This window comes from Canis lupus, chromosome 14 (assembly GCF_048164855.1).
Source record: "Canis lupus baileyi chromosome 14, mCanLup2.hap1, whole genome shotgun sequence".
Lineage (NCBI taxonomy): Eukaryota > Metazoa > Chordata > Mammalia > Carnivora > Canidae > Canis > Canis lupus.
Genome location: NC_132851.1, coordinates 7208306 through 7231266, shown reverse-complemented (window position 1 = coordinate 7231266; position 22961 = coordinate 7208306). Strand labels below are relative to the sequence as shown.

At 33.6% G+C, this 22961-nt stretch overlaps 1 protein-coding gene across 49 annotated transcripts in view; it reads right to left on the bottom strand.

Moving 5' to 3' along the window:
- RIMS2 (regulating synaptic membrane exocytosis 2) overlaps positions 1–22961 on the bottom strand; it is a 581405-nt gene that overhangs the window by 122914 nt on the left and 435530 nt on the right. For 18 of the 49 annotated variants that reach the window (XM_072774144.1, XM_072774156.1, XM_072774190.1 and 15 more), the window contains one exon: positions 14131–14303. The exons of 23 other annotated variants lie outside the window; for them this stretch is intronic. In XM_072774144.1, the coding sequence (XP_072630245.1) occupies positions 14131–14303 (173 nt within the window). Of the gene's footprint in view, positions 1–12994; positions 13247–14130; positions 14304–22961 lie in introns of all 49 variants that reach the window. 8 more of the 49 variants (XM_072774146.1, XM_072774140.1, XM_072774145.1 and 5 more) reach the window with 1 other exon arrangement.

The following is a 22961-nucleotide window of genomic DNA, read 5'->3' as shown; positions in this document are numbered from 1 at the left end:
TTATATTGATAGGCCTTGATGAATATTTAATAGATCCTTAAACATTAGAGAATTTTGTTTCTTCTATATAACATGTATAATTAATCATTTTAATGAAGAAGGTGTATTCTAATGACAGTAGAAACAGTAAAGTTTAATGATGTGTTAAAATATTAGCTGTGGAAGTCATGGACTACATTAAGTAACAATGTAAAACCAATTCTGGAAGTCTACAAAATTAGAAGAGGGCCTCAAATCCAGAGCAAGATAAACCACTTCTTAAGGGGGACACTGGGAAAGAGCATTCCATTAAGCATGGGCTAGAGTGTGGCATGCACACACATGCACGCACATACATATGTATACACATGTATCTATGACATGTGGAGCTCCAGAGCTATAATCTCTGTTGACCTCAGCAACTAATAGTCCAAACAAATAGAAAAGGATAGAAAAGGTAGTAATGGGTTACCCATCAACTCCACCTTTACCCTGTGACTCAACTGCTTTGTTTGAAGTGATTCCCTAAACAGGAGACAGGGTGAATTAAATTTTAAAATACACATGAAAATCAGCAAAATTATAAATGTTCATGACATTTGTTGAATTATATAAGCTATTTTTACACATCCTTATTATTAGTGTCATTATTTAGAAGATAAATCTCATCTCCTATTCCTTGGATAATATTTTTCTGTCAGATTTGTGAATTCCTAGTTTGATTTTACAACTCTTTTTCCTAGCCCCATATGTCTGACTCTTTAGGGACAAGATCAATTCCTATAAGTTTTCTCAGCTCCAAGAATCTCTTCTAGGAAACCCCAAATTTTGTACCATAATTCTGTGCTTAAGCTCTCAAAAACAAAAATATTTATTTCACTGAGAGAATGAAAGCCAAAGTTAGGAATGAAAGATGTTATGATGCATGTTATTGAGTTTGAAGCATGGTTCCCAGAATAAAATGTGCAAGTATTGCATTGAAATAATGTATCATAAAGTTTAGGAAATACTGGTTTAAACACAACTTTATCACAGAACTTCTGAGGATGCTGATATAGACTATGAATCTCAAGGAGAAGGACAGTATGTATACTGATTTCCCACACTTGTTGACCTTAAAACCATTTATTTTCAAGTATTAGTTCATGGGGTTAATTTTCTGGAAATATACTTGGAAAGTGCCAATTTAAAAGATTTGATTTATATTTCTAAGTATTCATACTTCATAATCTTACCTTGCTGACTGATTTTAGCTAAAGACTCCTTCAGATTTACATGGCAGGAAGATTAAAAAACAACAACTAGAAGTCCCAAGTCCAAAATAATATGTAATGTTTATTTATTGTATTTTTTAGATTTCAAAAGCTTTATTTTTGGTTTTCAACAGAGCTAAGAACAACTGCTTAAGAAAAATTTTTAAATCTGTTCTTAAGCTATTAATTCAGACTTTTTAAATGGTTAAAGGCTTATAAGAAATAACAGATTTTCTTCTGAGGATGTTTTTCTGGCTTGTATAATGCTGTAAGAGCCACCTGTCTCTGTTTGCTTCAGTTTGAATTATTTAATATTGGGCAATTTAGATAATTTAATAACTTCTATTTTCCATACATCTGTATTTTAAAGTTAGTAGAGAGCTTTAAATGAAATAATTAAGTGGATTATTACAATGATGTACTAAGGGGAAGTGTTATCAAATCACATATTAGAATTGCTTTTTTTCTATTACTTATACTAATTACTTATTGTAACAATTTATTTTCTTCTAATTACTCTATCTCCTCTCGAGACTTTAAGCTCTTTGAGGGAATAGACTAGGTCTTGTCAATCAGTACTTCCCCCATTTTATCAGAAGATCTGGCATATGGAAGATGCTCAAAAATATTTGCTGAATAAATGAAGGCAATTTAAGAAATAAAACCATTTAACTCCAAGACTGTTAAAGGTGAGCCATATCAAACTTGAAACAAACATCCTAAACATTTTTCAAAATCTCTACCATATTACTTTGTGAAATTATTTTATCATGAAATCTTTTTGGTATTTTGGAAATTATTTTCTCTTGCACAAAATGTAAGATGAACTTTTTTTTATTCTGAATTATCTGTCAAAGTATTACAGGAGAGTTCCTATGAAATATGCAGTTAAAGAGGCCAAAAAATGAGAATTTCATAATTTACGTTTCTTTTCCTTTATTTTTCTCTTTACCGATCTCTACTACTTAGCAAATGCTTATCATGTGCCAGGAATGCCAGGAATGGTGTTAAAAGCATTAAGGATATAATCTCGTTGAATTTTCATGACAAACCTGTGAAAATATTATATTATATATTATTATCCACAATATATAGATGAAAAGAGTGGTTTTTATTTGCCCACACTTATACTATTAGAAATTGACAGAACCAGGATTCAATCCAGTTCTGTCGGAATCCAGAGCTAAGTTTTAACCATTATGCTATATAATCTCTCATGTATGTTTTTGGAGGACTTATGTGTTATTTATTATAATACTAAAAATAAATTTTGGATGATGATAAATTATACTATGATTACTATGAGTCAAGTTCTTATTCCAGTAATCCACACTTTATGATAAACAGAAATAGTAAAGCAAGTTGGTTACTTTACAGATTGTTCTGAAAATATGCAGTTGTCTTCAGACAATTTCAGTATTAAGTCCTATGTATCATGTATTAAAAATATCTTGATAGGAAGTCTCTTATGCAATATATGCAAATATCTTGATAGGAAGACTTTTATGCAAGCTACCTTATTTTTGCCATCCTAATGATAATATAGTATCATAGGCATATAGTATCTCATAATACAAATTCCTGCGAAGTAAAATACACTTAGTTGACATTTGTTTCCAGGAAAACAAATGACCTCTTGGACTATTTAAAACCTTTCATCAAAGAAGACTGAGATGAACATGTTGAGTATTGCACTATGCTGGAAGCGCCATGTTGGAAGCTCTTCACACCTCTAAATTTTCACTGTGTTATTACATCTTACTTATTCATATATTCATACACAAACTTTTACTGAGTGCCTGTTTTGTGTGAAACATTGTAGATATGGGGAGATAAGACAATAAAAAAGATAAAAATGATAGGTAACTTATCTTCAAAAGGCTAATGGTCAACCATAGTTGATTAAATGGATATATAATTAACTATACTCAGAGGAGAAAAATGAGCATCAACAAGAGAAACCGTTATTGTTAAAGAATATTAGATAAATTGTGAAGGAAGAGAGAGGATGGTATTTCTTAGATAAAATATCATATTCAAGTTGGATATTGAAGGATGAGTAGGTACTTTACTTAAAAACGGAAAGGAAGAAACCACAATTCAGGCACAAGAATCGACTTCAGCATATACAGAAGAGTATGAAAGTCAAGAGCCAGTAAGGAGAAATATCAGTAAGTATGAAAGACTGAAGAAGTCAAAGTAGCTAAACTATAAAGGTTGGAATTGTGTCATGAAGGTTCTATAGTCTCAGGTCAGTTGTTTGTGGATTTTTTTTCTTGCATTTTGCTTCCTTAAGATTAGATCCCATTTTTCTACCTGGAGAATCAGAAGTTGAAAATGAAGCCATACTTTATGGTGAACATTATACTGATATACTGTCATATGACCCAATAATATTAATGCATGAAAATTCTTTGACTTCAAAGTTGATCTTACTTTTATTATTTCTATAAAAATCAAACTTCTATATGTTAAATTTGTTCATTCTAATGGATACCTGTAGTTCTTTAGGAGTCATTAGCTTTGAACATTGCATTTATAGTAACAGCTGTAGATGAGTTGTCCTTACTGGCTTGTAAAAACAAATGTTAAATATGATGGAAACTACTGCAGCAGTATTTCTCCCCTATTATTTTGTATGGTGAAAGTCATTCCAATTTAATTATTCCTCTACTTTCATACTGTATGTATTTTACTCTCTAACATGCAGCTAGTGGGGAAATGTTAGAAATAAATGTAAAAAAAGAGCATAAAACTTAATTTGATCCATTATAGTAGACAAGTCTATAGAAACATTATTTACTTGGAGATTAACCAATGGTGGTAATGCCAGAAGACAAGAATTCAATAAATAATTGAAGGCTAGTAGACATTTTAAGTGTATACAATCCTCAATTGCTATAGTGAAATTGATTCATCAGTAAATCTGTGTAGACATCTCTGAATAGGATTTTCTGGTGGTAATAGGACAGAATAACCAGTCACCAGAGAAATACAAATTAGCAGAATTGCTAATGATGATTACGTTACAAAGTCCATTAAATTTTATAAGTCTCTTAAAATTTATGTAGGCTGTGGGAGTAAATTTTAATTAACACTGATATCCAATTTCATAAAAAAATAGATATTGGTTTTGAAGTATAAATACTATGAGTTAGCTGAGAATACCCTGAAAATGTGGTGATATCAACAGCAGAGCAAAAGCCAGGTGGTTCTATTACAAAGCTAAATTCATTACTCATTCTAAATCCTTTTCATTATGGTCAACAAAACAATCTATATCTTGCTATATCTTGTCTTAACTAAAACCTGGTGCTTCCTTGAACACATTGCTTCCCCTGAAGTCCTCTCTAGTGACAATGTTTCTAACTGCTGGATACTTTTTAAAAATATTTCTCTTATACTTTTACTTAAAAGTCTAATTCTTTTTTGCACCTTATTACTTCTGGGTATGCCAACAGGTACTTCTCCTTTTTTTTTTTTTTTTCTCTTTTCCTCTTATCTGGTGACTTCATGGCCATTGAGTCATTCACTGAAGTCTTTAGGAGATGGCTTAGTCTTCTTTTCAATTCTCAATTTTACTGTAATCCTATGAGACTTACATATTCATTAGGAAGACCTAACAAATTGCTTCATAACACCAAACCTTACATCTACCTTCACATTTACTCTTTTCATCCAGTTTATTCTACTTGCTCCGATGGCTAGGTCTTAAAATTTGCTAACTAGCGAAATAGCTCTACTACACAATCTAAAGTTTCAATGTCACACTGTGACATTTAAACCTCTTACCCTGCCAGCTCCCTATATTTGCTTTTGTACTACATGATATAGTTGTCCAGTTTTTTGAATTTTCTTCACATTCTCCTAGTCTATCAGTTCCTGTCTGGACTTTTCTTCTTTCTCGTCTAGCATTGATATTTACATAAGCACCCTTAATTTCTTTCCATTGCTATTTTTCTTACAGCCCCTTCCATCAAAATTCCCATCCTCCACAAATGCTACAATCTGACTTCTGTACGTACACTTGGATTGACTCAGTGCTGCTAGAAAGATCACAATACTCTCCCATGCTGGTGTCTCCTGGAATTGTCCCTCAGTTGGATCTACTGAGTTATTCATCAACCCTTTAATTTGTCCTTGGTCAGCTACTTTTCTAATTTTCCTGAGCAATTATTCCAGATTTTTAAATCAAACCTCTAATTCAACCTGGAAACTCTTACATTCTGCCTCTTATTAAGGCCATAAAGTAGTGACAACCAACTTTTCAGCTGCCAGTCTAATTTATTTTTTCATATTTTTGTTTTTTCTGCTTTGAACAATCCATCCACCTATGCTTCTGACTCAAATCCCTACTCCATCTTCAGTTTCTCACTCTAGTAGCTGTGCTTTCTCAGTACTTTATCTTCAAATGCTCCTTCTCTTTGGGCTGTATATATAATCAAATCTCAAAACTTTCACTGTCAGTGATCCAATATAGAGACTATGAAGTCATTAGCACATTCAGATTTACCGCACATGGAAAATAAAATGATGGACAGTCAATTAATCCAGTAATTTTTCTAAATTTTTTATGAGACTAGCTTATTTACTTATTCACTGAGAATCCTCAATATATAAATAGAGTTCACAGTTTCAGGCCAACAACTATATTTATGGGCAAGGGAGAAATTTGGGGCTATAAAAAAGGAAAAAAGAAAATCATCACCCTTTCTTAAGAATAAGGTCTGTATTTTATTCATCTTAAGCACCCTGGTGATGTTAAAATGTATGCAAGAATTTTTTTTAAAAAGAGAGAGAAATATTTTAGGGAAAGATAGCTCTCAGGGGAAATGGAATAGAAGGAAACATGCTTGACAAACTAGGCCCTAAACAAAATATCAACTGCATTTATTACCATTATACTCATAATATTTACTGAAGAAGCAAAATAGATTATAGATTCATTTTTTTGCAGATATATTTTGAGTATTTAAAAAAATTAGCATTTTTTGAGTATTTTAAAAGATCTAATTCACATGTCATAAAACTCATCTTTTAGGGACGCCTGGGTTGCTCAGTGGCTGAGAGTCTGCCTTCAGCTCAGTGCATGATCCTGAAGTCCCTGAATCGAATCGAGTCCCACATCAGGCTCCCTGCATGGAGCCTGCTTCTCCCTCTGCCAGTGTCTCTGCCTCTGTGTGTGTGTATGTGTCTCATGAATAAATAAATATTTTTTTAAAAAAACCTCATCTTTTAAAAGTATATTTCATAAATACTGTTATCATACTGAGCTCAGAGTTATGGGTTCTTATTTTTAAAAGATAAGAATTTCCTACTGACCTAATCTCTATAAGAGATAACAGATAAATTTATGGAAGTAGAAATAAGGCTAGAGAGAAATGGACATATTTCAGAAATGATTAAGCATTAGGATCAATAAGACTTAGTGAATGGAGGCAGGGAATTGTGTAAAGAGTGATGTCCAGATTGTCACACTTGGGCAAGCGTAAGAATATGGTGCCACACGCTGAGAAAGACAGTAAAAGAGAAGAAAGTCATTCATTTTGGTTGCTTGTTTGGTGAGGAGTATGATGAATCTAATTTTACAGGGTTTTTTTTTTTTTAATTAAGGTTTATTTATTTATTTGAGAGAGAGAGAAAGAGAGAAAACATAAGTGGAGGGAAGTGTGGGACCCAGGAAATTTAACAAAAATCCCCTACCCCTGGACAAGCAGAGCAGGACTGACTCCACTTTGTGCTGTACCCGCCTTGTGCTGACCTGCTTAGGGCACTGCCCCACCCTAGTCAAGACCAGGGCACACCCTAACCGGAAATCCGGCTCAGTGATAGGCCAGTTCAAATGGATACTTCAGGGTAAAATGTAATTCAATCGGCCACCTGCGAGTGGACCAGCCTGACTATGCAACTTTCTGCGTATCCCATTGGCCACTGGCCCCTATAAAGCTGCTAAGCCTCTTAGTCTCGGGGTCCAAGTCCCTGCTCCGCTGTGTCGGGTACACTTGGACCCAAGCTCGAGCTTGCAAATAAACCCTCGTGTGTTTGCATCTGTGTCGGCTCCTTGGTGATTTTTCGGATTCGCGATCTTGGGCACAACAAGAAGGGGCAGAGAGAGGGAGAAGCAGGTTCCCCTCTGAGCAGGGACCCTGAAGTGGGGCTCAGTCCCAGGACCCCAGGATCATGACCTGAGCTGAGGCAGATGCTTAACTGACTGAGCCCCCCGGGGGCCCCTTAATTTTGCACGTTGAGCCTGGTATGTTTCCAAGACAGACAAGAAGGTGGAAAAAACAGGACTGGATAGATTTGGCAGATGATTAAGAAAGAAATCTGGGCTGGAAATACAGATTTGGAAGTCATTCACATATCGATGTTACTTGAAGCCATGGAATTAAAATGCAGTGATAAGATAGAATGTATAAAATAAAAATAAGGGGGCTGAGGATAGGATCCTGGAAAATACCAACATAAAAGGGGCATATAGAAAGCTCACAGAAAAAACAGAGGTGACCAGAGAGATGAACAGAGAATTAAAGGAGTGTACAATCACAAAAGCCCAGAGAAAAAAGCATTTCAAGAAGAGAATGGTAATGGGGTTAAATTCTCAAAGTCTTTACAATAAAATATGAAAGCCATTAAGATTTATTAGCAGCATATATAATTTGAGGCAGTTTTAACAAAAAGTTACAGAACTGAAAACTATAGTAAAAGAGAAGTAGAAAAGCAAAGCCTCAAAAAAAGAGGCAAAAGTGGAAATGTGAATTATTATATGTAATATAATTTTAATATAATGTAGTTCAAGAAATTGAATTAATAGGGTTTGGCTACGAACTCAAACTTCCCTATGGACTAGGTAAGGAGAACATACAATGGGCTACAATGTATTGTTTTATGTGAAACAAATATAGCAATTGTTTGGGAGAAATACTCATAGAATTTTAAAAGAAAGTTTTGCATAGACCATTCTAATATGGATGAGTGGCATAGAAAAAAATATTCTCAATAATGCTGTGACAGCTCATGCTGAGTAATTCTATATGGCTGTTTCTTTGAAGAACTTTCTATGAGTCACATCTGTTTAACGTTGTAGTGAGGGTTTTAGCCATGTCAATTAGAAAAGAAAAGGAAATGAATTGGAAGGAAGAAGTAAACTACTTTATTCACAGATGACATGATCTCTTACATAGAATATCCTAAGGAACTTAACAAAAAAAATCTTTTAGGACTAATAAATGAAACATGTAAGGTTTTAGGATATAAGATCAATATATAAAAATGAACTATATTTCTACATACTAGCAATGAATGGCACTAAAAAGAAATAAAGCAATTCCATTTATAATACCATAAAAATGCTTAGAATAAATTTAACAAAAGAAGCGTAAGATGTGTACACCGAAAACTATAAAACATCACTGAAAGAAAGTTAAGAAAACATGAATAAATGGAACATCTCATGCTCCCAGACTGGAAAACACTATTTTTAAGATGGCAACATTCTCCAAATTTATCTAATTAAACAAATCCCTGTCAAACTCCCAGCTGCTTTATTCCCCCAACCCCGAAACTAACAAGCTGATCATAAAATTCATTAGGAAACAGAAGCAACCCCAAAGAAAAGATAGATGGTATCATAATCACCTGGGGTGTTTGTTTTAAAAATGCAAATTTCTGGGCCCCACCCTAAACTACAGAAGAAAAATTCTAAGAGTGATATTTACATATTTTCAAATAAAATTCCCTTTACACGCACAATCATAAAACAGAGAAGTTACTCAAGCTTGTAAGATTTCAGTAGTACTAACGAGAAGATAGCCTTAATGAGAAAGAAAAAAAGCAAAAGAAAATATTGACCATCAGTAATACATCAGTGGAACAGCCCATGTCAATCAGTGTGCCCTATGGGATGACTTCGCACTGAACCATACTTCCAGAAAACCGAAAGACTCAGCTTGATCTATGGAGTATAAATACTGGTCACCTAAATTTTGGAAACATCTGCCAAGTGATGGAAACTTATGTTGAGCTGTTTGTTCTACAAGTGGTTAGTCACAGAACCAATGACCTCTTGAGCTCATGATAATAAGGACAAATCATCAGTATAATATGCTTACTCTCCTGTTGTCTGTGTACTATGGCAAGGAGTGTGACTCCTCCGTTCCTCCAACAGCAAGCAAAAAAGCTCAAAGTGAGCAAGTAGATGTGACAGAGTCAGGATGAGAATCCAGTTATTTTAGATGCCTCATCCACAATCACTTTTATGAGACATACTGCTTCTCCTTTAAAAGTCTGTAATATGGGCATAAATATGCTGGATGTATCAGATTGTATTACACAGCCATGAAAATGTTCAACTTCGATCTGTAACTGATCTACATGTTAAGAAGCAATAAATATTTCATTAACAATTATCCTGTTTGCCATTCTAAAGATTATAAGAACTTTCATCTAGACCATTTAGATGGCTTAAGTCTCTTAAAAACAGTTCTTCATGAATATTTGAACAGGTGCCAACCTTTTTTCCTTTAAAATATTTCCCCTACCTCAAGAACACTCTCTCTAAAAAGAGAAATTATAATTCAGTCATTTACAGACATGCCTGAAAACTAAATATTTATAGAGAACAAATTTCCTGAATTTTTTCTTTTGTCTTAGAGCCCTAGAACAAAACCTGGAGGAATGAATGAATCTAGTTTGATTGTAAAGCTACCAGTATCTTTGGTTTTGACAATATTATGTTTTTCAGTATTTGTTTTTTCTATCTTCCACTGCAGATATACTTAAGATCTCCTCTTTTCTGAGCCAAATTCCTTCCTCAAAAACTCTTGTGAATTTGTTTAGGTATATTGATAACACTTTTTGGATAAAAGCTATCCTTAAGTGTCCACTTACACAAGGCTAAGAAACTGCTTCACTCTCAGGCTTAGGTATTTAAGAAATGCTTAATTTCATTTCTCTCCCCAGTTTTTAGTACAGTGCTTGAGAGATTTTCTAAATAAGTATTGGTTGAATAAACGATTTCTCCTAACCTCTGAATACTTTTTTTTCCTGAGCCAGCTTACCACATATATATATGACATATAATTGGTAAATGTAAATAGATATAAAATTCAGAGCATGCACAAATGTATGCAGACTGAGAAAAACATTTTAAATAGCTAATATAATGTTGGATTTCCTAGAGTTTGCCAAAAAATCATTAATGATATAGAAGTATTCACTCAACTTATATCTATGTATGCAAATATCTACATATGAATATATTATGTATTAATTAACTTTGAAAAATATTATATTCAAATACTTAATGAACCTTTTTTGAATTTACTTTTTCCTACTCATTTTCTACTTGTATATTCAGAAGACTTACTCTAATGTGACTACTAGACCACAACAACATAATTCTGTATCACGCAATGAGATTCAATTACTGTAATGAAAACAGCAACTATAATGGATTTGGTACATTGTAATCACTGTGTTAATTTTAAGTTCTAACACTGCTATAAATATTTAAAGTCTGAAGTCAGAAGATGTTTTTCCTTTATAAAACTAGTAACAGGCATAAAATGTCAATGGTGTGTCATAGAATAAGATTATTTCCAATAATTTTGTATAAGCATGTAAGTTGTTTTTAGTGTTTAAACAATCTATGATTGTGTTCATCAGCTACCAAAACAAAATATTACTGGGAATACTCAGACATATTTCCTCTCAAGAAAGATTGTTCATTTTATCCTAAGAAATGAAAGCAATTTCAAGATCTTATGTTGTAATAATTAACAGCACCAAAAGTTTCTTACAAATAATTGTAGTTGATACTTCTTCCTATTTTATAGCATCTATGTTCCCTGGATACATCTGCCTAAGCCCCTTCAGTTAAAAGTTTCAGAAGATTATATAGTTACTTAAACTGAGTACAGTGCCTTGATGACTCAGATTGTTAGGAATATACCATTTTTCCCTTCCCCCTGCAAAATAATGTACTCCTTCCCTAAAGAAGATGATGAAGAAAGTAATAAATTAAGAACTGAGAACTTGGGATCCCTGGGTGGCGCAGCGGTTTGGCGCCTGCCTTTGGCCCAGGGCACGATCCTGGAGACCCGGGATCGAATCCCATGTCGGGCTCCTGGTGCATGGAGCCTGCTTCTCCCTCTGCCTGTGTCTCTGCCTCTCTCTCTCTCTCTCTGTGTGTGTGTGACTATCATAAATAAATAAAAATTAAAAAAAAAAAAAAAAAAAAAAGAACTGAGAACTTAAAGTTCTCCAACTCTTTGTCCACCAAGCCAGGTTTAATAGACTTTTGGCTCCAGGCAAACACCAATGGGCTTATGTGTTCTCCTCTATACAGTATACAGAAAGAAAAACAAAGTAGAGACCTGGGTTTTGCTCTGCTTTTGAAAGGAAACTCTATGTCTATACTTTCCAAGGAAACGCTGGAAAGCTTTTCTCTGTGAACTAGTGATGAAATAATTCTATGCCCAACAAGTTAGAAAAATAAATCAGTCTTTATTATTAAACCAGAGTAATTATTGAAAGTTAGGTGAGTAATGAAGGTAGATTTGAAATTACTAGTTTAGACTCAAATCACATAACATGCCAAACTTAGGATTCCTTTTAGATTTAATATCTGTTGTGCAAAAACTTTCATTGATCACAGATATAGTTAAATATACCAATCGGTGACAAAAAGTGAAGTGTCCTAGACTAAATCACTGAATTGTATACTAAAGGGATAAACATCTGTCCCTCGATTATCTTTCTCATTAGTTATGATTAAGTACAAACTGAGATTGGGCTTTGATATAATAATGCAAAGTTTGGCTTATAATAAGGTGTGTTTATGAAGCCAACGTATGTACTAACACAAAAGCTAATTTTGGATTGACAACTAGAAATCCAAATTCCTCCAAAATGGACATGATGTGCAATTAATTAGAGAAGCCTCATATCCTCAGGCAGAAAGATGAAATCTACTGCATACTTGTCCTGATTTGGCTTTTAGTACAATGCATAAAGAAAGAGTTTCATACTTACTTGGTCTCTGTTTCATGAAAATGAAAACGTAGTTATTTTTATACCTTGCTGCTTATGTTTTTCCCCTTTCTTTCCCATTCAAAGTTCCTTCTCTGGCAGTTTCTCTAGCTGATTGAATTTTAGAGGGACCTTACCCAACATGTCTGCCTTCTAACAAACCCTGGGGCATCCATCCTTTTCAGAGTATCAAAGAGCACTGTTCTTGATTCACCATTTTCCTCAGTACTCAAAACTGAGCTGGAACCTACCAGAAAACTAAGGTGCAAGGGAGCCAGAGACTGAACAAAGCTTACCTTTTTGCTCACTATTTTACCACTCATTTTAAAAGTTAATCTCCAGTGTCTAATAGTTTTTATGAAGCAAGCTAAATTTTTTCAGTCTCTTCAGAATCTCATTCTAATAATTTTGACTCTATAAATGGAGAAGATGAACAGCAATTAACGCGAAAGGAACTAAGGGAAACTTACATTTGATTCAGCTAGTCATAAAGAAAACCAAATAAGTCAGACCCTCAGAGCTAGTGGATACAAATTAAAGACTATTTTGTAAATCAATCTGTTTGCTCTGTTGATCTGTAATTTGCCAACATATGAATTAGTTGTATTAGAAGCTAAACAGATAAAACACAAGAAAATAAACCAAATGTAAATGGCAAAATAGTTTTTAGGATTAGGAAAAAAGGACTACATTACTAATGGGAAACGTCTACACAAATAAGCAAATTTTACCTGTCATCATCTTGTGAAAATCGTCCTTGCAAATCCTCTTTATTCCACTGTTCTTTTTCTTTCCCTTGCTCAGGTTTATCTTGTGCTTTTTCCTCGTCTCCTGATTCTCTGCTTTTCTCCTTATCACATGTTTCTGTGATCTCTGTCCCTTTCTCATTCTCATTAAGTCTTTCTTCCTTTACCTCTTCCTTTTCATGAACTATCTCTTCATGCTTATCCCCTTCTTGCCCTCCCTCTTCTATTCCCTTTGGCCTTTTGAAAGCAACACAAATCGAAGGCATGCAAATAAACACAAACAAGAAAGACAAAGTCAAGAAAAAAAATGCACATGAAATTAAATAGAAGTGAATGAAAACTACTAAAACATAAATAAAAATTGTCTTTTAAAACTTGAATATTTTTCCCCAGTTTATACCAGAAGAAGCACTTAGTCATAATTGTTTTTAGACCATATTTTCCTGTCACAAAGTTGCATGGAAAAAAGTTGTAGTTTCCATTACAAATTTTTTTTTTTTCTGATGTAATGAGAGTAAAAAAAAAAAACAGCTTAGGTGCCCATAAAATCTACAGGTCAGGTGATAAGTGAAAATTACACTAACATTTATTACATTTGTAAATTTTCTTGAGAAGCTGAGGACTTTTTCCATGCATTTATAAAAGTTTCAGGAGAATAGGAGAGCATCTTACTAAAAAAGTAATATTCTTATGTATTTTGAATCACTGAAGTGTATTAAGCTAGGAAGAAAAAGCCCTCCAAAATACTATTTTTCGTATTTTTTGGAACATTAACAAATTCAAATCTTTACTTAGCCATCACTTTAATCTCAGTAAAGATATAATAATAACAGAATTACTTTTAAAATAGAAAACATGAAAAAATAACTCAACGATACTATGTCAAGTAGTCTAGTAAGAAAATTATTATGTTCTATAAAACTTCTCTGTGCAAGTAGTTCAAATATAGACCAAAATAAAATAAAAAGTGATATGTTCAGAAGTTTTTATTGCCTTAATGACACACATTAACCATTTCAAAATCAAGTTTTTCTTATGTTTATCCAAAGTAAAAACAAAGACCTTCTAAAATATTTTTAGAAGAATTTAGAAGAATTTCCTACTAAAGCCCCCTCACTCACCTGATTTTCTTGTTTCCCCTTGGCCGTTCTGATTGGACAGACATGTAGCTCGTGCTGCTGAAACGAGAAGCACTACTAGTCCTTGAAACCGCAGATATATCACTTACATCACTGTCCGAGGATTTAGTGGAAATATTATCTGCCCCTCTATGAGGATCCCATCCTGATCGATACTGTTAACACAGATTGACAAACACGCAGAGGTTGTCAGTATTACCACACAAAGCAATCATTAGCTTCTCCTATTTCAGCACTTTAATTGTCCACAGAGGATACTGCAAAACCCCACTCAGTTGCATATGAAACAAAAGTGAATGGCAATTATCCTAAAAGAAAAATTCAATTTATATGAAACTCTTGTTTTTAGCAAAGGCAATTAGAGCATTTTCACCACACCCCAATGAAGGCCATTAAAAGTTTCACAATAGCAATGGCCTCAGGGAAAAACATTTAGGTAAAATCTGGGAAATAAACATAATATAAGGAAGTAGAATAATTCTATTTCTGTGTAGAATTTGAAAAAAAGTATGATGAAGTTACCATTGTAACTTATAAAGATCAATTTTAGTAGTCATCAATGTTCTCTTGTAATCCATTATGCTTCACTGAAAACCTAGAGATAATATAAAATCTAATTATTAAAACACTAACTTTTTAAAGAAAAACCAAGAAAAAAGAGAGTTTAATTTTTGAATGGTTGCTGGAATTTTGATGAATCCTAGAAATACTAGAAAAAGTCATTATTATTTATAATAGTTCAAACTTCCTGGAATTGAAATAATCAAATAGTTATCTGGCACAGGCCAGCGTGCAGGGTGTTCTGGGTGTTCAAATACTCTGGTAAATTGAAAACCATCATGAATGCTTTATGTTAATGACATTGGGGATGTAAAAAAAAAAAAAAAAAAACAGACTTTGGAGTCTGGAAAACCTGGAGTAAGGAAAACTACTAGCTGGGTGAATTTGAGCAAATTACTTGACTTTTAAAAGCCTGTTTACAAAATAATAGGGATAACATCTCCCTTGCAGGGTTGTTTTGAAAACTAGAAATAACAAATATCTGCTATCTAATAATATAAATAAAGTATTATGATTTTATCATTACTACCTGATGGCTACCAGTGGGTTAACAGAATATCTGCTAATAGATATTTATTTATATGCACTTCAAACATAATGTTGAAACATCCTTATTTGGTTGATTTTGCAACAGAGATTTTTCTAATCATACACAATAGCAAATTTCACAAAGCCTTAAAAAGATGATTATCTTATATAAACAATTTACTGTGACTTGAAGAATCTTTACCTAATAATCCGTCCCGTAAGAATAACAAACAATTCACTTCAAATATTAGATAGATATAAACATTCGGCTAAGATAAACTGAATGGCAATAGGGTGTAGTATAAACATTAAATCAGACTAAAATAATCTGTTTTTTTCCCCCCCCACGATCTCTCAGTGTCTAGTTATATATATTTGAATTAATGACTGATCATTTTCTTCAGATGTAAAATAAAGGGATTATTTTCAGGGCTCCATAAAATTTAATAATCAAATATTTAATCTAGAAATATATATTCAAATTAGGTGGGATATTGGCCTTTTTTAGTCCATTTTAACTTTCCACTTTGTTGGATAAAACTCTCAAGTATCAAAAAGAATACACAAGTTCTGCCAAAATAGCTTTTTTTTTTTTCTGGAAATATCTATGTAAATAGAAGCCTCATGTTGCTTTTTAATGGTAGTAGTTATTTACAGTGAATTTATTTGGAAAACATTTAGTCCATGGTATTCTTTTTCTAACTGAAGTCACTTTAAAATATTAAAAATAATTTAAGTGACAAGTCTTCAGCCATTGTGTGGAACAGTATTCCAATGGGTGGATCCAACATTATCTAAGTTAGTCAGGAGGTAAAATATGTACTAAGAAGCAAATGAAAAATCCGAAGTTTTAACTCTAAGAGGTAGTAAGAAATAATAATGTAACCAGAGCACATGCTCTAGAGTGAGACTGAATTGCTGGTCTGAATCCTGGCTACATAAATGATTAGGTCTGCAATCTCAGGCCAACTATTTCTATAAGTCCAAGTTTTTTATCTGTTAAAACATGGACAACAACTGTACCCATCTCCTAGGTTTGCTGCAAGGATTAAATAAGATAATGTATGTAACAAAGCACTTAGCACAATATCGACATACAAGTGTTTAATAAATGACAAATGATGATGATGATGATGACAATGATTTGGTCATAGTTGAATACTTGGTTTAGTATCAATTCCAGGTCTATCTTCACCGAAAAAAAAACATTAAGTAAAAATACCACAAAATAAATAAGTTATTTTAAGACTGCTCTAAGCTATAACAAAGATATAACCATTTTTACATATACCCAAGAGATTCATTCCAGAGAATATGCTTATGAAGCAAAACTAAAATATTAAACCAAATTTTTCCACTGATTCCTACTATGTCCTCAGGTTTCACTTTCCCCATTTGACCAGATTCATCCATATCCCATTATTTTATGGAGAACTGATGCCCAGCTACAGGATGAGAAATAGCTTTATCTCAGAAGGAAATGCATGACACTTCTGGTTTAACACACAACATGCTTCATTTTTAATATCTGTCTCTGATACTTTATGTCAATATCCAAAGCCGACTTGTACCTGTGTATCCTGTGTTTCCCTGATTGGTTCTTGCCTGATTGCTATGCTTTCCTTTCTGAATCCTAAATCTTCCTTGACTTTTATATTTCACTAGTTAGGATTCTGACTTTGCATACTCTATCCTTTGTCTTTTTGAGTTGTCATGACTTTTAGTTCTGTTGCTAAGATTTATAGGGTATATACAGGTTAGCTTAAGGCTTAAGAATTTGGTTTAAAAAACAAAACACTCATGGTGTACATTGCACATATCTTTGGCTAAGACCTCTTAGATAACGGAGTTTGCTGAGCTAAAATTTTGGATATGCAAAACTTAGGGGAAAATAAGATCCTACCACATAGTTTTATAAGTTTTATAGAATTCAACACGTGCTGTCTCTTGGTAAGGTGTGTGCATGTGTGTGTGTGTGTGTGTATTTGTGTGTTCATGTTTAATTTTCAAACCCTCTACTAGAATATAAGCTCCTAAGGGCCAGGATAATATCTTCCTTAGTTCTGTAACTCTCTTCACACCTAAGAGTCAAAGATTTAATTTAATTTAATTTAAACTCTGAGGCTAAGTTTTCATGCCAGTAAGACAAGGATAAATCTCATTTTAAAGATTCTTGTGAGGAGTAAGAGATATGAATATACTTATATTTAAAATACACAGTAATGTGCTTAGCACAGTAACTGCTCATTTCCAGTGCCTAAAGCAGAAAGTCATTAAATAAAAAGACACAGAGTAGAAAAGTTTATATAAAGAAAGAATACAAATTAGCTAACAGCTCTAGTTTGATGATAATTCTACTACCTTCTCAAGGCTTGCATTAAGTGCCTTTCTCTCTCTACTTCCAAGGAACTAAGTCAGTTTACCTTTAGGGTATAAGTCAGGTTTCTGTTACAAATTTACACATGATAAACAGAATGAGAACTATAGAAAGTGAGAAATAATAGAAAAAAAATCTTTTTATAAATAGAACTTCAGAAGAACATATTTTGAATATACTTAGAATATAACATCTTCATATATACAACTCCAAAAACTCTCAAAAATCAAGGTAATAAAGGACATGATACTAAAGTTTACTTTTAAAATGATTCGTTTTAAAAAAAGATTTCCTAAATGTATTTTTTTCTTTTCCTAAATTATGGTAAAAAAAAAGTTATAATTTAACAGTGAAATAGAAGCAGCTAAATTATTGTACCAAGGTAGTTATGAATGCAAATAAGCTCATTTACTTAGAAAATGGTTTGTGTTGTCTTGGCACCATACAATAAAAAATGTTTTCAACAATTAGCATGTATTAGTTTACAGCTGACAGATCAACAATGGATGATATGCTCACCATTCTTTTTAATGGAACAAAAACAAAGAAGATTTATTGCATAGGATTATATGATCTCAGCTGAAAATTGTGCCCTGATAGGAGATCATTAAAATCTTGGAAGAGAGTAAAGGAAGCTTTTCCCGACAGCATTTTGATGTTTTGTACATTACTATTAAGTAGATCATGAACTAGAAAAATTTACAGGAAATAATTATTCTTCAGGATGTTCCAGACTCTAAAGAGTTCTTAAATGGCCTAGAAAAGTTAATGTTCTCTCTACTCATCTGACAATAGTGGAAAGTAACAGCATATCAACAAAGTTCTATTAAAAGGAAGTTATTATTAAATTTTTAGAATAATATTCCTGAGAAAAAAGTAAATTCAAATTCCTAAAATAAGATTTTTGTTTCTCCAGTATACTCATTTGAAGCTCTTAGATTAGGCAATTTCCTAGCTGGATTTCTCCACCGGCATTTGAGAAACTCAGGTTGTTTGAGTTTTATATATGTACTTCTTGAACAAAACAAGGGGGTGGGATTCTGAGTTCCCTTGAGCACTGCTTATCTTTGATTTATTAAATTTCATGAGAAAATTGCAATTTGTTGCCTAGAAATCTAGTCCAAGACTTGGTTATTGCAAAATATCAGGTAGGAAAATAGTCCAAATTTGAAGAAAAATAAGTTTTATGTCACCAAGAAATATTTAGAGGTATATTCATATCACATTCAGAGAGAAAACACAAAGAATAGATCATAAAACTGTAGAAAAAGTAAGGCAAACATAATCTTTGGAAGGTAAAGGAGAATTGACGTTCTGGACCAGGCTCTCAACACCAGTTTGGGGGTCAAGAGACAAGAACAGAGCAGGGGGAGTCTTGGCACTTCTCCTTCTTCAGGTAATCATGTAAGCAAGAAGCAAAAGCTCTTGCTTTTGCTAACCTATTTTTACAGTATTTCAGGTCATAATTCAAAGAGAGCCCTGTTGTCTTTTGATAGTACCACAACTGCAGGAACTCTCCCTTTGAGGAGCTATTCCCTTCTGGCCTAGCCAAGGTTCTTATCAGTGCTTTGATATGAACATTGCACTGTGGAAAAATCTGTTAGAGCCAATTTTGTTTAGATAGGACTCCTAAAGAGGGTATTGTGTGATAAGGTCTCTACTTGAGAGGGAGAAGAGACTGAGGAAAAGCTATAGAAAACTGAGGGTTAATTTAAGATTTAGCCTTATAAACAATATTCTGCAAATGAAACCCCTAAGAAACTAGAAAACTCTTCATTCCTTCAAAGAGAGTTAGTCGCTGTCTGGAGTGTTCCTACACTATGTTATTCATGCTTTTTCTTTTTTTTTTTTTTTTCGATTTTATAATGCATCTCTCACACACCTTATCTATCTATCTATCTATCCATCCATCTATCCATCTATCATCTATCTATCCTGCCTAGATTTTAAACTCCCTGAGAATAATGACTGTCTTATTTATTTTAGTATGTATTCCCATTATCTAGATTCTTGCTTGACATGTAGTAGGAACTCATTTAATGTGTAATGAATTGAAATGAAGGGAATGGTTGTTTTATCTGGACTATATACTGGAGTATTATCTCCAGTATGAAGCATTAAGTCAGAGAAGATAGCTGAATAAAATTTAGTCATGTAAATTCTCTTATTCCCTGTGGTGAGTGTAGGCAGCGGTGTGCTGACTCATGTTAAACAACCAGGTATCCAAGAGGAAGAAGTTCTTCTTTACAGAGTTTGCTAATTTCTGAGGAATAAATGTTCCCACCATGGCTAATTTCAAGTTACCAAGTGGTCACCAAAAGCAGACTTGGTGTATACTACCAAGCATGGGATTTAGAAATATATGCATTGTTTGTAGGATTCACTGAGATTCACCAGGAGACAACAGTAAGGAACAATAAGATGTATCTGTAAATTACTCATCCAGGGAAATCTTGTGAAAGATGGAATAGCAAGAATAGCTTAAGGGGGAAAAAAACATACTAGTAGGAAGAGTCACCATTAGCCTATAGGCCAAGACTTACTAAAGAGCCAACTCTCTTTGGTCTGAGGGAAACTTGTAAGATTAATTTTTTTTCTGGAGAATTTGTAGAGGAGGAATTATTGCTACTAGTCTATTATGATCCCAAAGGCTTGCCTCTGTGGGAACTCCATGTCTGTGAGTAATCAGCTGCTCTCATCATCTGTTATTTATTTCCATCAATGTCTCACAATTTTTAGAAACGGAAATGCCAGTTCTGCAATGAAATTCCAGATCTGCAGATCTCAGGTACCTACAGAACTCATGCTTTTGCTCTTAACAAATGCATTTTTCACTTTTCTCTTCAGAATCCATAATGTTTCACCCATTCTAATCTACTGTTTACTGAAATTGTTCTCAATAACAAACAAAAAACACCAATAATATCTTAATTTACCAGCCAGTATTTTCTTCAGTTTTTTTCTTGATGTTGCTGTTACATCTAATATTTTTTTTTTTTTTATTTATGATAGTCACAGAGAGAGAGAGAGAGAGAGAGAGAGGCAGAGACACAGGCAGAGGGAGAAGCAGGCTCCATGCACCGGGAGCCCGATGTGGGACTCGATCCCGGGTCTCCGGGATCACGCCCTGGGCCAAAGGCAGGCGCCAAACCGCTGCGCCACCCAGGGATCCCTGTTACATCTAATATTATTGAAGTCCTCTCTCCTTCTGATATGTTTCCATAAATGGCTTCTCAGATAATATCATTCATGGTTTCTCTCCTGGCTCTGTCACTATTTCTTCTTAATCTCCTTTGCCAGCTTTACTTTCCCTGACCTGATTTTAAATTATATTTTCCCCAAATTTTGATCAATAGTCCACTTTTCTTTTCACTATGTATATTCCCCCAGGATGATCTGGTCCATTATCTGTGCATTTTCACTGTTAGTTAATTACTAATAAATCCATATCGTCTGCTCTCATTTATCCCCCAAACTTCACACCTGTATTTCCAGGTGCTAAATCGGCATCTTCCATATGTTGTTCTGCAGGTACATCACATTCAATGTGGCCAAAACCAAATTTATTCTCTTTCACCCCAAACCAGCTATTCTGTATCTCCTACATTTCCTGAATTATTTAATAGGCTCAATATCAAACTAAAATCTAGAAAATTTGTGAGTTACCTTTGATTTCTCCTTCTTCAATATTCTCCAATCTAATTAGTCAGGAAATATCACTTATTCATTTTACAGTAACAAATACCTGGATATTTAGCTATTAGAGGCATATGAATGGTTCCTTGGTCTATCATGTTGGTAATTCAAATCTACTACTCCTATTTATTGGTCATAGTTGCTGCTGACTGTCTACCAATATTCTTTCTCTTTTTTCGTTCTTTACTAAACAAATCCAGATTTACTTCAGTAGTCTAACAATGACAAAAGAACAAAACAAAACAACTTCATTTTCCATTTTCCTTGTAGCCGGGGTGATCATTTGACTTGAGTCTGGTCTCTGTGACTCTGGATCCAGCCTGTCTCCTCCCTAGCCCCAAACTGCGACTTGAAAAGGGATGCCCCTAGCTCAGAGTAGAGCCCTGGAGGTAGGGGTTGGAGAGAGTTATTAGAGCAGAGTGATTCAGCTGGGATGGCCAGTTGCCTTTCCTTCTTTGCTTTTCTATCTAATTGGAGTTTAAAACCATGGGCTTAGGGGTGCAGTAGTCATTCTGTGACAATGAGCATGAATGTCCTACTCTAAGAACAGGGAGCCAGAAGACAAACTCTACGAATAGGAAGCTTGGCTCCTAAAAGAGTGGGATCAGGCCTGGGCTGCTGTTTGGGAACTTGTTTGTGAAAAAAAAAATTCTTTATTCAGATAACTTTGCCAGGATTTTTTTTTTTTAATCATGAACATGTAAATACAAACCATTCGGCCTATTCTGGGTCAGAAAAAATATTTTCTGACTTCATGGTATAAAGGCACATTCTCTAACAATATTGATAAAGTCTATAATGTGGTCATCTAATTTTGATGGTAAGAGGCAGTGTATCATAATGACCATGGGCTACAGAGTTGAAATATGGGTATGTGTAACCTGGTCTCTCACTTACTGGTAGCTGTGTAAATTTGGGTAAGTCTCTTAACTTCTCTGTGCCTGATATGAGCTTCAAATGAGATCACAGGTCTTGACACACAGTAAATATTCTTATATCATGAAAATAATTAGGAATAGTTTTGGTGAAATTAAAGAAACTCTAGACTGTGATACTTAGTGTTCATCATCATTCAGCTATCATCTCAAACATTTTGTCTTGGCTAAAAAAAAACTTGAAAAGAGCTACAAAAACTTTATAAATAAGTTTCTAATTCCATATCTCACTAAAAAAAAATAAGGCATTGTCCTTTGACACCAGGTTGGCTTATTTACTCAGAGTAGAATCACACCAAACCTGACTTGGAAATTCATGTTTCTTATTCTTAAAAATATTAACCTGGGTTACTTTTAGTAACTATGCTCATACTTGGCATCAAGGAAAGTTAAACCAGGGAATGTAATAGTTCATGACTGTAACACTAATTATTAAAATGTGGATACTTTTTATAGTTTACAAACAGCTTTCAAATATTTTACATATTATTTTCTTTTCCCAACACCTCAGACAGGAATTATTTTTTAAGTTTATAGATAATAAGTATTAACCTTAGTCATCTTTTGATTTAGATATATTCACATAAGGTACATGAGTTTTTTTCTTTTTCAATGGCCTTAATGAGTCTTACATTTATTTTTGTCCTATATTATTTAGTAGTATCTCCAACAAATGTCATCTCAAATTTCTGTTTCAATGAAGAAATGTTCTCAAA